The 16,550-nt window shown below is 45.7% G+C and overlaps 1 protein-coding gene across 1 annotated transcript; it reads right to left on the bottom strand.

The window, feature by feature from the left end:
• Positions 1 to 712: 712 nt before the first annotated feature.
• Positions 713 to 15,041, bottom strand: CNMD (chondromodulin). Its single transcript, XM_053970997.1, is given in 9 exon segments — positions 713 to 928; positions 3,253 to 3,455; positions 4,940 to 5,093; positions 7,708 to 7,821; positions 10,860 to 10,984; positions 11,708 to 11,723; positions 14,636 to 14,697; positions 14,700 to 14,730; positions 14,970 to 15,041. Coding segments are annotated over 9 exon segments (993 nt in total).
• Between the last annotated feature and the right edge of the window lie 1,509 nt (positions 15,042 to 16,550).

Raw genomic sequence — 16,550 nt, 5'->3', positions numbered from 1 at the left:
ATACTTGTTAGACACCACAGTGGTATCATGGATACAGGGTTCTTGATGCTGGGGCTTCTTTGATGTTGGGATGTGCGAAGGGTTTGGATTCTGCAGCCACTCACAATCCCTTCCACAGCTACTTTTCCTGCTGTTTGTTTCTGATTTAACACAATGTTTGCTTTCCCGTGTCCCCTGGAGCAGCTTTGTGGGAAAGGTATGCTGTAATTGGTTTATAACCATTTATAATGACTTGGCAACTCTGAATAGCAACAGGGAGCAACTTAAGTTGTGATTTATTTAAGTAAGCTACATGGATTAAAGGCACTCCCAAGTGTACAAGTTGAGCTAGTTGCTTAATTGGGTGTAAATTTTCACATATAGCTTGGAAAGAGAGAGGTTTGTTTTGAAAGGCTTTATTTAGATATATGGGCAAGCTTCTGGACTGCTAAACCAATTGTAAGCAAAGTGTAATATTGTCTTTTTTTGGGATGTCTCAGTTTTTTAATTCAGCAAGTGCTAATATACCCTTGCCTCTTGTAAAGCTAATAGAATATTAACTTGAGATTTTAATTTGCAGTTCAAATATCTGACCTTGCTTTTGGTGCAGAAAAACAAGCTCTGATTTTGTAAGGCAGGATCGGTACCGCTGCTTTAGTCTTTTACCAATTCATTGTATTCCTGCTTATTTTGTCAAGGCTCCAGTTTAGTTTGTTTTGGTCAAGGGATTTTCTCACATAACGCCCATGATACGAGCAACCCACCAGCTGCAGGGCATGATGATCCAGCAGGCGGTGCGGCAGGCCTGGTAGTTGTAAGGCCACAGGTGGTAGCCCATGAGGGGCTCGCAGATCTGCTGGCACTGGGTGTAACTTCGCCGGCACTCAATGCAGCACACTCCCAGGTGATCCAGCATGGGGTCAAAAGCCATCCCTTCACCTTCCAGCTGCTGGAATGAAAAATACTAAATCTCATCCCAGTGCTCTCATTCTCATTGAATAGCAGAATACATCCATGTTCCCGTTAACCCCACAAGGGTAAAACCTGCAGTCTTGAGCTGTGGAAATTGACAAAACTCCCACTAAGTGTCCCATGCATCTTGCTTTATTATTTTTTCTTTTGACTTGCTCTCTTTGGCAGAAGTGTAGAATTGGTGCAATCACTGTTGTAAAATGGAAAGAACAACAGGCAGCTCTAACTTCATTGTTTTTATTCTACAGTCCTTGCAAAAGCTCCAATAACAGTAAGCTCCTCCCAAACTTTAAATATTAGTGATGGAAAAGATTTCAAGATAGCTACCTGAATCTTTCATGTAGGTGAGAATTCCTGAAATATATGATGTGATTTTTATGATTAGTTTTAGATTCTGTAATTTAATACTTTTTTACAGCACTTTTAGGAAACTATTCCTCTGGTCCCCTGCAGTTTTCTGAGGATTTGGCTCTCATCTCTGAGTCTGGTTCCTTCCCTCCCACCCTGCCACACTTAGGTGCATTGTGGACAGTGAGAATTGTGCCTGTTCTGTAGCTGACAGTAAGGAGTTAAATGGAGCAAAGCATGCACAAAATACCTAAAAGCCTTTACCCTTCGAAATTCCTTTCCTCATTTATGGGGAAAAAAAGGTAACCAGATATTCTGCTTTTGGTAACTTGGATTGTTCTTTGCCCATTGGTGTTACTTCAAGAAAAGCAGCAGTAATGCACAAATGCTGAAGTACCAGTCAGCTTTTTACCTGAGCATTTGTCATTCATTTTCGAAAAGTAGCAGCACAACAAAAAAAAAGTGACACAGAAAGGTGCCACCCCTTGTCTGGGCTTGTGCAGGACCCTAGTGACAGTGACAGCTGGGTGTTTTTAGGGACCCCAGCAACTCCTTCCCAGTCCTGAGAGCAGGGAATATGTTTTCTTGGTCAGGATTCATCATCCTTGAATTCAGATACCTGCACCATGAACACCACCTGAGCTCATTGTCCAGGCTCCGCTTACAGTGAGTAAATAGCTCTAGGGGAAGATTCATTTCATCCTTCAGGAAAGGCCTGGAGCATAATTAATGATGCTTGTCAGTCCAATGACTCGGTCTCTAAGAAAGCCTGGTGATAGGCACCATGCAGTAGCTGTTGGTGAAGGTGAACCCCGCCCTGCAGGCTGAGGGAAGTCTGATGGCTGCATCTGTCTGGCCATTCTCCATTTGACCCGGCTGCACCCTGGCAGGAAGAGCAGACCTCTAGCAGTTGTTGTGCCTCCAGAGGCAGGGCAGCTCAGACCTCATAGAGATGGTCACGTTAGTGGCTGTGAGGAGAAGCTACATTCCAGTGCCACTGCTGTTTTACTGACCTCGTGAGAGAGTCGATTTAGATCCACTTTATTTGGAGTGATTAATTTAAGTTTAATTAAGGGATGTCAACTTGGCAGAATGCTGTCACAGTATAATGATCTCCTGCTGTTGCATAAATGTCAAGTCAAAGCTGGGACTTACTTCCAAAGCAGGAGGCATTTATCTTGTGACAGTGTTGTATTAAAATGACTTACTCCTGCCGCACCAAATTGTGGGTATAAATTGTCTGGCGCTGGTGCAGCAGACTGGAAGGTGCCTCCTGCACAGTCAGCATTCCTGCAGTGTGGCAGAGGTGCTGGGACACAGCAGGGTGGCTCCTCTGCTCTTTCTGGGGGCTGCTGCTTCTTGAAGGGTGAGAACAAGTTTTATGACAGTCATTCTCCACCCACTGCTGATGTCTCATAACAGATTCTTCTCTGTCAGGTTATTGCTAGTCTAGGATTGCTTACCCTCATAGAGAAGAGGCTGAGAAAGAAATTTATTTGGCTGAACCTTTATCTCTTTGCACCCCGACACTTCTGCTGTGTTCCCCTGTAGCAGTTTCTAGCTACTGGACTCTCTTCACATAGTAAATGATGGGTCTCAGCTGTCTGATCAACACCAGCTTTGGTTTGTTTCTACAAGGTGCTACCCTTGTCAGATCTTCAGTGCTGTTTCCATATGGATGTGGAAATCTCAACAAGCAACTTGGCATCAACTTGCCTTAACCTTGTGACCTCAAGCACTTGTGCTTGTTTCAGACTGAAATCCAAAACTGGGAGAAGAGGAGGGAGGGAAGACATTTTTGAGCTTCTTAGGTGTTTTACCAGTCTATTATTTCCTAGAAAAGCTGAACAAGCAAAGACTGTGCAGATTAAAAAAAGACAGTCCCATATTACCAGTGTTACCTGTCCAACACAGTCCCAGGCTCTGAAGGAAGATTACAGTGCAAACACTTACGTTGTATGGGTTGTCTGGATTAAATGTTTGATCAGTTTCTTGTCCCATTGGCCTGGTTTCATTAGTCTGGTGGCCAAGCTCTTGAGTCAGCTGCACAGTGCATGATCTGGGGTTTACTTCTTCAGAAGCAGCTTCCAAGTCTTCCTCATCAAAGTTTGGTTCTGATTGGTGCTTGTTGCTCTTAATTTCTCTCCTTTGGTTATCTGAAGAAATTATGACCAAGTGACAATCTTACCTTGGGTGTGTCATTGTAGTTACCTAATATTTCAGCGATTTCTTTAAATACTAAAAAAATAGAGGATGGAGGGCAGAGAGAAAGCCAAAACTGTGCTTTGGCAAACTTGAAGTGCATTGCCATGGGAGCTGCTTGCCTTCCTATGTTGTGTCTGCAGCCAATGCCAGTCCAAAGCAGTGTGATTGCTTTTCCCCTCTCCCTCCTCTCTCCTTGAGGCAAAATGTGCGTGAGGAGATTTGCTGGGGGCTTTTTGACCCTGCCTGTAGTCACTGATACTAACCCAGCAGCAGTTTACAGCACTAGCAAGACCAGCTGTACACATCTCACTTATTTTTAAAAATGCTTTCATGACGGGATGGTGCCCTGCTCTCAAGGATATCTGGTTCTGGACAGTTTTGATACTTACCTTTTGTTGCCCAGTGGGATATGCAAGATCATGAAGGGAAGTGGAAAATACTGGTAGCTTGGTTCCACAGGTGCTCTAAAATGTGGTCATTGTTTTTTTCACACATGTTGTCCCACCCAAGTGTTCTGATACTAACTGGACCAAGGAGGGATAAATATTTTTGAGCCTTCTCTCCTGCTAAGCCTGGAAGTTACCTGGAGGAGTCGCCATCATGGTGACTCCTGAACACCTTTGCTAAGCTTTCCTATGGGCCCCAAGTTCAGAGTTGGGACTGCCCCAGGGTCTCATCTGTCGCTGTCGAGCAGGACGGGAACAGAGAACTTCAGATCAGAAGGCAAAGAAAATGAGCTCTGATTTATTTCAAATATACCACTCTATATATAGAGAACATCGAGAAGACTAATTTCATTTGTCTTAGAGTAAAAACATGTCATACCATTGGTGTGCAGTGAATGATGCACAGTGGCAGAGCATATCTATAAACAATGTGAATAACAAGATAGATTAGAGAATTATTTACATTCTTTCTCAACTGTTTCCCAGGCTCTTGCCTGGTTAGAAAACCTTTCTCTTTCTCTCTGACTGAGCTGAGAATATCCACACCATCCACCAGCTGGCTGGCTTAAAGCATCTTCCTTCCACTCCACTGAATTCCTCTGGGGAAGCAGGGTAGAAAACAGGACAGGCTATGGTCCCAAATTCCTGGCCAGTATTCCTGCTACCTGGTGTCAGCTGCCTACACATTGAGGGGGCTAGTGTAAGCTGTTGTCTTGTCCTTCTCTAGAAGGAGGCTGACCTCTCTGGAACTGTTTCATCTCCTAGCATGTCACCCACTTGGGCTATGCAAATTGTCTGAGTAAATACAAGGATGGAAAATATCTAGGGGATAAACTCCAAACCCACAATCTTGGCACAAGCCCAGGAAGGCACAGGCAAGGGAGGAAAGGAGTCTGGTTTCCCAGATGTGCTAGGTTCAGTAGCAAACCTGATGAAAGGAAGGCATTTAGATGAAGGGAGGGATAACATACAAATAAAATAAATGTTACCTTTGGGATATGTTGGTCGCAGCCAGAAAATTGGAAGATCCCTGCAAAGCTCTAAAATTTTGGGGCTTAGGAAGCTGTTATGCTTGATAGGCTCATCTGCAGCCACCCAGATAAGGGAGTTTTTGTCAAATCTCACAGGCATGATTTCATCTTCCTGCAAACAGAAGAGCACAAATCCTTTGCTGCTCAGTGAGCAGTCATGTGCCTATTCACTGTTAATTCTTGAGCACCAAACTGTATAATTATCTGCTGCAACTAATACTGAGCATCCTTCTACGTCATGAAAGTGAAGGAATCCTGCTGAGCGAAAGCCTGGGGAAAGGCTGCCTCCACTGAAATGAAGGGCAAAGCCACTGTCAGCTTTGCTGGGGCTGTGATTTCACCCATCTTACTCGTGGAAGGCTTCTGCCCTATGCATGAGGGCTGGGTGTCAGACGTCTTTGAGCCCAAAGCACCAGAGTTTCAGGTGGTAGAAACCAAAGTTCTACCACCTTCAGCAAAGCAGCAATGAAATACCAGCAAAACCCAAGTCCCTAATCTTTTCTTATGCCCTGTTCTCATTTGACATACTCCCAATATATAATTATATTTACAGTGTGTGTATGGGGGGTGAGGGGTGGAATCTTGTTCAAAAGTTTTAGAGAGGATTATAGCTTGAGAACTGCTCCAGGTTCCAGTTTTAAGTCAATGTGATCGGTCTGATTAAATCTCTTGTTTGGTAAAAGCAATTCAATTGACCAAAAGCTTGAAGTGCAAGTTAAAGGAGCCTGCCTTTTTGAAGTGTACCCTGAAGGTTTTTGGTTCATATCTTCAAAGTAATGTAGGAAAATGCCAGTGATTGATTCTTTAAAGTTGTTAGTTCAAAGTATTATTTTACATAAAATGTGTAAGTATTTTATAGCAATGATGAAATATTAAAAGAAAACTACCTTTTGAATCATGAAAACTAGCATGATTTCAAAGTTAAAATTCTAAAATGCTTTCATAAAAGTCATCAAGACTTGTTATAGAACTGACTAGATCAATTTATTCCCTTGAGTAGTTGTTTCTTTAGTGTTTATTGATTTATTTTGTAGGTCTCAAGTCATTTAAGTTTGCTATCCAATCTGTCTACTGCTCTTTATTTATATTATCCCACTTAAGCTTTTATCAACATCAGAAATATCTGACTCTAATTTTCAGAAATAAAAATATTCTTTGTTTCTGTTTGAAATGATCCTGACTTGTCAGCAGCCAGAACTTGGGTATCTATAAAACTCATTTTACTGAACAATTTTTGTAGGTAGTGGTGCTATGATGCCCATTGTACGAAAAGAGCACATGCATACTTTCTCCTAAATACTTCCATATCAGAGAGATGACTTGGCCTAGAAAAATAAATACTACTTTGCCATTCCTGTAGTACATCTGGCCTGGGAAATCGAGTGACAGGGAAAAGTTAATGTCTTAGTGGTAGCACTAAGCTGCTTGGTGCATGTGATTCATTGCAACAGTGACATAGGTGATGCATCTTTGGAGAAGATGCACAAAAAACAGGACAAGGAAATAGTTTTACTGTCACCAGGTAGAATTAGAAATAACTTTTTGATTATTTAGGACAATGTCTTCAGGTCTGTGACTTTGTTTTTACAAAAAGACAAACTTTGAAAAATTCAAACTTTGACTTCAAGCAATAGTGCTAATTAAGTCAAGGCCAGCTGCCTTTAAAATAAGGCAAGGCAGGAAAGATGGAGCTCTCTCTCTGGAATTTCTCCTGCAAGTTCTCCTTCCCATCATGGGGAAAATCCTACCAGCTTCAGGAGGCTTTGTAACATTTGTCAGCCTTTCTGACTCTATTAGGAGAGATCTTTTTCCCCTTAATTTTAAAGCAGATGTTCAGCAGTCACGGCACCAATGCAGGGGGGTGCAGCCTTAACAGACTTAATTCCCCACTAATTGTATATTGATTTTATTCTTCCAGGAGCAGAGCAAGCCCAGGGAAAGGGGCTGTGGATCTCCTGTGCTCTCCTGCCAGTGACCGAGCCCCCAGCAGCATCCAGGCTCAGCTGGACTCAAGTCACTGGAGCCACTCCTGTGTGGGCAATAAGTTTGGGGGTCTGAGCTTGGGGAAACTCAGGCTTTGAGCACATAAAGCTTTTTGGGCAAATGTGAGGTTTAGTGGTATCTGGGTGAGAACTGCAGCTTCTGTGCTGGTTGTGATGCAAATTCTAGTTAACATGTAAAATTAAGTTTTATGCTATGAAGGCAAAGTCACATTTTTTAAAATAAATTATTTCTTCTGAGGTATTTTAATTTTTGCCATGTTTTCCACAATTCCCTTTTACTGACTAGAATGATGGAGTTCATGCTTCTGGTCAAGAACATTGATAGAAATCTCCTGGGATCTACCACAGTCCTCCTTTGCATTGACTAAAGCAGCTGCTTCTTCTATACTCTCCCTTCCAGCCTTGTGCACAGCCTGGTGCTCGTCACAGAGGTCTCCTGTGGATCTGGCAGAAATCAGTCTGTGGCTTCCCCAGTCACTAATCTGCAGCCTCTCACAATGTCCCTGGACACAGTGACGTGTCTGATACCAATCTTGTTTTCCTTACCTTTCAGGGACTCCTTGCAACCAGTCAATGAATCCTCTGCTATCCTACCCTACATTCAACAACCCTACCATGAGCCACAGTGCCTTTCAAATGCCATATTTATTTGTATTTAAGTACCTCTGTTTAGGCTCTCTCTATACAAAGATTAGTTAAAAAAACCAACAAACTACCCTTTACCAGCTCAGATGAGAGGCTTGCTTTAGCCATAGTGTCAATTTCAGGGATGTGAGCTTTTGGCTGAGCTTTGATGTAACACTTCTCTCCTTCAGCAAAACGGATCCCAGTTATGCCCTACAAAAGCAGAAGGCAAGAGGTTGTGCACAGCCCTCTTGCTCCTCACCACCTCCAAGAAAGTGCCTCAGCTCTGCTAAAATTGCTACTGAATTTTCAGTCTGAAGGTTAATCTTATTTAGAACCAGAAGCAATAAAACACTCTTCCCTTCATCATTTTAACTTCACAATTTTGGTCAAATTGGTGTGGAAGTTTTTGCTTCATTTCTGAAAGTGGGGGGGTGTTTTATGTAAGTGCTTCCATGCAGGCTGTAGACTACTTGGAGTACCTCTGTTAAGGAATTAGTTGACATGATTTGAACTGTAACTTGGCACCTAACATAGGCAGTCTTGAAATTGTGCTAGCTGTGTCACCCTTGTGACACAGTTTTACAAAAATGTGGGGGCAGTTTAGTTCAGTTTGTACAAATAAGTGACTGTGACAGCAAAGGGAAGTTTGTGACAGGCAGTTTGGTGCAGAAATCTGTGTGTGGGACTTCATCTGGCCTACTAGGATGAAATGCAGTTGCATAAACCATAGATGTCTAGTTTTAAGCAAGAGAAGGAGCAAGTCTCCTGTAAGTCCTGGGATGTACCTTCCAGCCCTGTGCCAGAACTTTGGGCATCAACATTTTGCCATTGTCTGTAGTTTCTATGTTTCTACTGTAGGTTTTGGGTATCCATGAAAGAGCTCTCTTCTACATTATACATTTAGATACCTCATTGTAAATGGCAAAACTTTTGTGTTTTTCATGTGGTTGCACAAGCTCCAGTCAATCACCTAAATATAATTACCTAGTGCCCTTTAAGTTGTGCTGGTTTTCTGCCTGGCCTCTAGCTGCCAGGAGAAAAAGGGGTGTGGGTGTCAGCATGACCCCTCTCATCTGCCTTGAAGGGGTATCATGGATGCCTTCACGTGCAGTTTTGGCTGCCACAATGAAAGACATTAAACTGTTAGGGAGTATCCAAGGGAGGGCACAGGACATGGTGAAAGGCCTTGAGGGGAAGCCGTATGAGGAGCAGCTGAGGTCACTTGGTCTGTTCAGTCTGGAGGAGACTGAGGGGAGACCTTGTTGCAGTTAGAGCTTCCTTGTGAGGGGAAGAGGAGGGGCAGGCACTGATCTCTTCTCTCTGGTGACAGTGACAGGGCCCAAGGGAACGGCCTGAGGTTGTGTGTCAGGGGAGGTTCAGGTTGGATATCAGGAAAAGGTTCTTCACTCAAGAGGGTGGTTGAACACTGGAACGGCTCCCCAGGGAGGTGGTCACAGCACCAATCCTGACAGATATCAAGAAGCTTTTGGACAATGCTATCAGGCACATGGTGTGACACTTCGGGATGGTGCTGTGCCAGGAGTTGGACTCGATGATCCTTGTGGGTCCCTTCCAACTCAGCACATTGTGATCTAGTGCAGCATGAGATGGATGGTAGAGGGGCACCTAAGCCATGTCCTGTGTGTCTGCAGGTCCTGTGTAGCTGGATACACCCCCTTCACAACAAAATGACTACAAAAAGCAGTGAGAGATGAGATGGCTATGCAAGGATGGGTGCATTAGAATGTAAAGCTCTATGGTGTACCAGGTGCTCTAGGAATACCCTAATATTGCCAAATCCAAGCCTTCTCTGACCATTCAGTCATTCCAGCAGTGCCAGTCAATCCAAAACTGCTAATGTAAATACCAGTCTGTTGGAAGCACGTCTCGTCAGTTGCTTTCTCCTTTGTGTGCATTCTTGGCTGAAAACCCAAGTGGCATCATCCCTTTGCTGAGGTTGTCCCTGGCCCTCTGTAATTACAAGCAGGCACCATCCCTGGGAGGTCCCTTGAGCTGGCTGGTGTTAGGAGCTGATTCATAACCTGATGGTGACAGGCAGTATCTCACCAGCAACACACGTGGAGGAAACATGAATTCAGCATCTCTCCAGTGGACTGGTGCTTTTGTACAGGTGTGAAATGTCAAAGGCAAATGAGAAGAGTTTGCTGTGGATGCTCTTACTCAGCTGCTAATGATGCTATGGTGATGCTAATGAGAGTTGCATAAAGGCAGAACCACAACTGTTGGGAAAGTTGAGGTCCAGCGTTTGTTCTTGCTGAAAAGCCAAGGAGCTGGTTTTCCTTGCCTTTCTAGATCCAGCAAGGGAAACGTGGCTGCTCCAGCAGCAGAGATGCTTCCTAGCAGCAGCATCTTTGTTTTAGGTGCTGCTTTGACTTACAGAGAGCTGAACTCTGAAGTTGAGTGTTTTGCCCCTGAGAACATTTAACTGCAGGCCCTGTAGATGGGTTTCTGCAGCATCACATAGATGTGCCTTAGTAGCTCAGGGCAGCTCAGGGACCTACTCTATCCAAGCTGCTGAGCTCTGCTGAGGTTTGTCATCTGTTAGTCCAGGCTCTGTGCTGAGCAGCCACAGAGCTGGAGTGCCCAAGTGTGTTTGCTGTCAGCTTAAGTGGCCCAGCACCTGGCATTTGGTGCATGTATACATAAACTGTGCTAAATGCCTCCATCCTCTGCCATGGGGATGAACCCAGGCCAAGCTGTGGAAAGCAGCTCCCATCCTTGACCTCAGGGCAGAGGAAGCTCCCCAAGTCAAGCACTGTAGAGTGGTCTCTTCTTGGCTTACTGTATTGAGCCTATGCTCCTCAAACAGGGATGTTTGGGAGAGGTGTTTCTGCCAGTTCAAACCACTTGAAATCATGTGATGGTTGCGTCACAGCCTGACAGAATGTTTTTCTAGTAAGACCCCAAGGTCACATGTCACAGTTCTGCTCAGTGGTTTGAAAATGCAACGTATTTACATGGAGTCAAACCTAATGCAGCCTAATCCACACCACTTCCTGGAGTGGTGCCTGGCACAGCTGATCTCCAAAAAGCACTTAGATTTTTGTTTTGGAGGAAACTGCCTGTCTCCTTGTGAAAGCAAGCCAGGAGAGCAAAAATGCTTGTGTGGATGGTTGGAGGCTGGAACCTGAGACTGACCGGGGCAGAGAAGTCAGAGCAGAACAAGGTGTCCCTAAGAGTCCAGTGCTGGAGTGTGTTACATGAAGGACAAGAGTGGCACTACTTACGATCTGAAAATCATGGACTTCAACAGCCTCTTCACTCCTGCTTCCTGTTTTGAATGTCTCTAAGTTTTTTCCAGCATCTATTTCCATTGATCCATCTTGTACTTTTCCATTAATGCTCATAGTATGCCAGAGCCTTCCCCCAGATTGGGGTGACTCCGGGTGGTGGTAAAGTCTCTCCTCCAACCCGTGCCTTCAAAGAAAGACTCAATAGTCTTCAGTCGTGTGGTCTCAAGGCAGTTTATTGCATGTTATCTCAAGGCACACAGACTCCCTGACATTGTCCCTGACTCCTTCTCCCTCTGCGTCTCTCTCTGCGTCTCTCTTCGTCTTCTTCTCTGTCTCCGTCTCTGTCCCTGTCTCTCTTCCTCTCTCGAGGGGCTGGTGCCATCTTTTATATCACACATTACGTATTAGATGTTTATAGTTTTTCCCCAATGCCTATTACCTATGTTGAACAGTGACTTTCTACTCTAAACCAATCTGTGAGTGCCAACACCACCAAGAACATGGGGAATAGGAAGAAGAAAGAAGGAGGACAGGGCACGCCCAAATCCCTCCATCTTAGAACCTCTGACCCCCATGTACAAAACTCAGACCCCTCTGTACAAGGCCTAAAACCCCCCTGTACAGCACTCAAAAATCCTACCTTTCACTTTGTGACTACTTCTATTATAATATCTAAACTTTTGTGATTTCTTGTTCTTCCTGCAAGGTTGGTAAATTGTTCCATGGGTCAAACTCAAGACCACAGGGGTTCCTGGCTGCCTGCCAGGGTCTCAGAGGCTTCTGCCCTGGACCCGGAACATCCAAGAGTGTCTGAGGGACACCTTGGGTTCCGACAATAGTATAGTGAACGTTGTACACCTGGAATCAATAAAAGAGTGGTAGCACATGCCAGTAATTACTTATTGCCTTCCTTCTACACCAGGCAATGGGTCAATCTGACTCTCATATCCCTACTTTGCTCCTAAATTTTGCTGCTGCAGGCATTTGATAACCCTCCAACAACCAATACTGCGCTCCTTCAGCATTGGGGCAGGCTGGCAGTAGGGCAGCCAGCCCTGAGAGGTTGTTCGATCTCCATCCTTGGAAGTTTTCACAGCCTGGCTGGATAAAGCCTTGAGCAACCATCTCTGACCCCACAGCTGTCCCTGCTCTGAGCATCAGGTAGGACTAGAGACCTGAGATTCCCCTTCCAGGGGGTGCTTATAGTTCTACTTCAAAAACAATGTGGGGTGAGTCCACACCCATGTTCACTCTGACCTAAAAACCTTCTTCTAGGACATTTTAGGAAATGCTTGTTATGCTGGCATGATTCCCAAAGGACAGCAGGCATGAATGTCCTACTCTGAAGAAGGCCAACCCCTATTTTTCTCTTAGGATGTTCTGCTGAGGCACAGAAAAACAGGTTCCTCTTGAATATGAACACATTTCCCAGCTTGTAATGGATGCGAACTTTGTTTAAATTGGATGTGAAATTGTATAGGCTCGTATTTTCCTTGTCAGCGTATTTGCCCTTATCCTATTTTCAATGAGGAGAGCTACAGTGTGGTTTGTATTTGCTGGAGGACCACAATCTGTGGAGGGTTTTTGTGATTCTCCTGTGCAGCTCTGCTAAAAGTGCTGCATAAGCAGTTTATTTTGGGTCTTAAAAAAGCCTTTACAGCATTTTAATGAAAAATTTAGACTGGCAGCTAAAGACGAATTTCTTCTTCTTTCACCTTCACTCAGGGAAGTCTAAGGTGCTAAAGATTTATGGTTCCTCAGTTATACACAGCCACTCCCATATTTCTGCTTTGTAGGACTCCTGCTGAATGTGTCAGCCATAACACCTGACCAGTATATGTGGTCTCCCCCTGATAGAGGCTGAGCTACAGTTGAGATTTTGAGACCCCTGTCAGTTAGAGAAGAATTTAAAGATATGAAATAAACCCAAGAATTTAAAAATTGCATTAGTTTTTTTTTTTTTTTTAATTGAATGACTCTGGATATAATTTTTGCAGTTGCTTCCTAAACATTTGCGATTCAAGTGCAGCTTTCTGAGTTTGAAGGCAACTTGGAAAAGTAACTCTCAGCTTTCCCAGTATCTTCACCTAGAGAGCAACTTTGAACCTTAATTGAAACTATGAATGTGACATATTTTGTAAGGCTGAATTTAGATGACAGGAGCATTAAAAAAGGGAAGCATTGTCCTGTACTCCACAAATTCACCTACCTGCTCAGACCTGAAAGCACTGTCCCCTGCTTATGTCACCATGTGCATTCCTCTCCCTTTTCAAAAGCCTGGAGAAGCACATGGTTCTTGCAGCATGTCTTAAGAGGTCAGCGATGTGTCCTGTCTTTTTGCAGTAAAACCTTGTAATTTTCTTTCTGATTATCTGAATTATCCTTACGTGTAGGGGTGTATCTCACAGGGCCACCTTTGCTCTGGCTCCTGGAACAAGGCTCTCCTTGATGAGGGCTGGCGTGTGGCCAGAGGCAGTACAAAACTTCTTCCAAAGTAAATTCAAAGGTACTAATTTAATTTATGGAGAACGTTACATTCATGTGTGTACCATCATGTTTCAAATACGTTTCTTTCTGTTTACGCAAATTCTGTGTAAACAGAAAGTTAATCTGTAAACATGTTCTAATGGTCTGAAGTTTGGGTCTTTAACTGATCACTGCGGGGAATGCTGGGTTCCAGGACGGTTTGGATGGATGGAGATGAGGGGTCTCTGAAGTCAGATCTTAGAAGATGTGGTTTATTATAAAGGGTGAAGGGTCCTGCTTGGAGTTGCTAGACGCAACTCATGGCAGACCCAGAGGGAGAGAGGGAGAGAGGGTTCCAGGTGAGTGTCCCAAGAGGAAGGTCCAAGAGAGCGTTCGGTCCCTGGGCCACACCTTATCAGGGGGCTTCAAGGTGGGCTGGAACAGGACTTGGGCCAATGGGGTTACAGATATCTGATACTTCAGGGGAGGGTTACAGGTGTGGGATGAACCATACATTGGAGGGTGAGACAGAACATTCCATTTGACCTTTGGATCTATCTGTAGGTAAAGGGCATTGTTTAATCAGAAGGGGGGGTTGCTTTCAATCTGGCTAACTATTGTTTTCTAGTTGCTCAGTAATTAAGGTTTGGTATCTCAAATCTTGTTCTCATCTCAATATCTGTATTTTCTAAATCTTTTACCAGGCAATCATATTTATAGGGCTTTCCTATTTCATCTTCCCCAACAGATCACCAGGTTCTCGGTTTCATTCTTTGCATACACCTAAGTGTATGCACAGTTATACAAAGCGCCACATCGAACGCTGCCTGTTAATGAGTTAATTATATCATTACATACTTGAGGGTCCAGGTAGAATCTGGACATAGAATGCAGATGCTATGAAAAAAGAATTTACACATTTCAATGGCTTTTTTTTTGTCCTGAGAGCTGGAGTTTGCCCAGGATGTGAATCCCCGGGGACTTGTTGGGGTTTGAGTTCACTGAGGATTTGTGAGCAGAGATCAATGTAGAGTCTGTGCTCCCAAAGATGTGTTTTGTATTTGCTAATAAATGTACTTCCAGGAAGCTCCATCCACACAGCCACCAAAGACAGCAAATATGGGTTTGGGTTTTTAGGTGTTTGGGATTTCTGAAAGGAAAAAAACCTACAGGTCTGCTTAAAGACCTCTTTATAGACCTCGCAAGAAGCACTTCCAGCCCGTGCCTCTCCGTAAGTGTGAGAGCTCCCCGCCCATCCGGCCGCGGGCGCGGACGCGCCCCGGGGCCCGGCCTGCCACGCTCACCTGCCGCTCCGTGGCTTTCCAGAAGTAGAAGGCGGCGATGGCCCCGGCCAGCAGCAGGAGGGCCCCGGCCCGGGGGGCGCGGCCGCCGCGTACGCCTGCGGGTGGGAGTGGTCAGGGACTCCCGCCCCGGGACCCCCGGCCGGACCCGATCCCACCTGACCCGTTTTGTCCCGATCCGTCCCGTTACATCGCGACCTGTCCCGACCCCACCCGTTCCGTACCGTCCCAAACCATCCCGTCCCGACTCGCTCGGTCCCGTTCCATCCCAACTCATGCCCACACGCTTTGTCCCGAACCCACCCTGTCCCGCCCGGTGCCTGCCGGCAGCCCTCACGGGGGGCAGGCACAGCTCCACATCATCGGGCCCCACTCGGGCGATCGGCACCTTCTCGGAGCCCTCTGCCATGGCAGCCGCGGGAGGGAGACCTGCCCGGGCTCGGCCGCGGCCCCGGCCCCGGCGGGGCTGCACCGCCCCGGCCCGCCCCGCTCCCAGCCCCGGCCCCGGCCCGCGGGGAGGGCAGCACCGCCCAGCCCCGGGCACAATGAGCCCCTTGAGCTGCCCAGCAGCCGGCGGGGCTCCCTGGGGCTGTGCCCGCCTGCCCCATCGCCTTCCCCTCCAACCGGCCCCTGGGTGTCGTCTCCAGCTTCCGAGCAGGGGTCGGGGGTGTAGGGGACATGCACCCCCGCATGCCGTGGCGGAGAAGAGGGGTGCCCCGTCAGACAGACGGCCGTCATAAAAAAAAAAAAAAAAATAGAACAACGTGTTAACTGATTTTTTACACTTGCCACAGGAATTTAAAGGTGCTGGAGATTACAAGCTGCTGGTCAGTGACTGCTCCGCAAAACACCTTGGTGACTGGGACAAGCCAGCAGCCTCCGGCTGAGCCCCGTGTCCAGGCTGGGCACGACCATTGTACATGGCAAGCTTTTAAGGGCTATGTGTGTCTATCCATGTGTCTGTCCATGTTTGTGTTTCCTTCATGCCCCTTTTGGATGTCCTGCTTGAACATACATGCACATGCATGTGTCTGTGTGTGCATGCTTTGATGCTGGAAAATAAATTGTGCTGGACCCCTTTGGGGCTGATGGTGTCAAACACAAAGGACAGCATCCTTCGTAAGGCTGGAAACCGAGACTCAGACACCAGCTGCAATAGGAGTGTGATGTGGGGGTGGGTCTGAGTTGTGCCCCGTCCTGCCCTGCCTTGCCCTTCTTGCTCAGTGGGCCAGCTCCAGTTACTCAGACAGGCAGCAGTGGGAGGGGATTGTCCAGGGAGACCCTGCCACATGGGGCCTCATCTCACTCCAGAGCAGGGCCTACACCAACCAGCTCTGCTGCAGTAATATTTTTTTTTTTCAAAGTATGTGTCTCTATTTATATTTCTCTTCCCCTTTCTTCTCCATTTTGCTCATCTGGCAGGTTGTTCAGTTGTTACACACAACTGACATGTCCCCCCCATCTTAGAATTTTTGGGATCTTGATAGTGGAAGCCAGCTGATGACCTTGTCCCACCATCCCACAAAAGGAAAATCTGGCCCCCACTGTTGATTGCCTGCACCTGACTCTCCTTTGCACCCCATTCCATAACAGCAAAAATCTTTGTTTTTCCATGTCTGAATCCCCTTAACTGAGTTAACCAGTAGTTGAAAACCCATCATCAGGCGCTGCAAAAGCAGAGAAAGCTTAGGCTCTCCTGACCACCTTGTGTTTGCTTGCTTGGGGACTGAATCCCAGAGACATATAGTTCCCATTTTCCTCCCCTTCAACCTAAATTCATTTTTTCCGTTGATTACTGTCGTTAACAATCAGACCTTCAACCAAAATTTAATGGGCATAGTTGCTGCTGAAAATAAACACAATCACAGCTCATTAAATCAAATGCAAAACCCACTGTGCCACTTCCTAAATTAGGACA

This window comes from Vidua macroura, chromosome 2 (genome assembly GCF_024509145.1).
Source record: "Vidua macroura isolate BioBank_ID:100142 chromosome 2, ASM2450914v1, whole genome shotgun sequence".
NCBI lineage: Eukaryota > Metazoa > Chordata > Aves > Passeriformes > Viduidae > Vidua > Vidua macroura.
The sequence above is the reverse complement of the archived record's forward strand: the minus strand, read 5'-3'. Positions and strand labels throughout refer to the sequence as shown.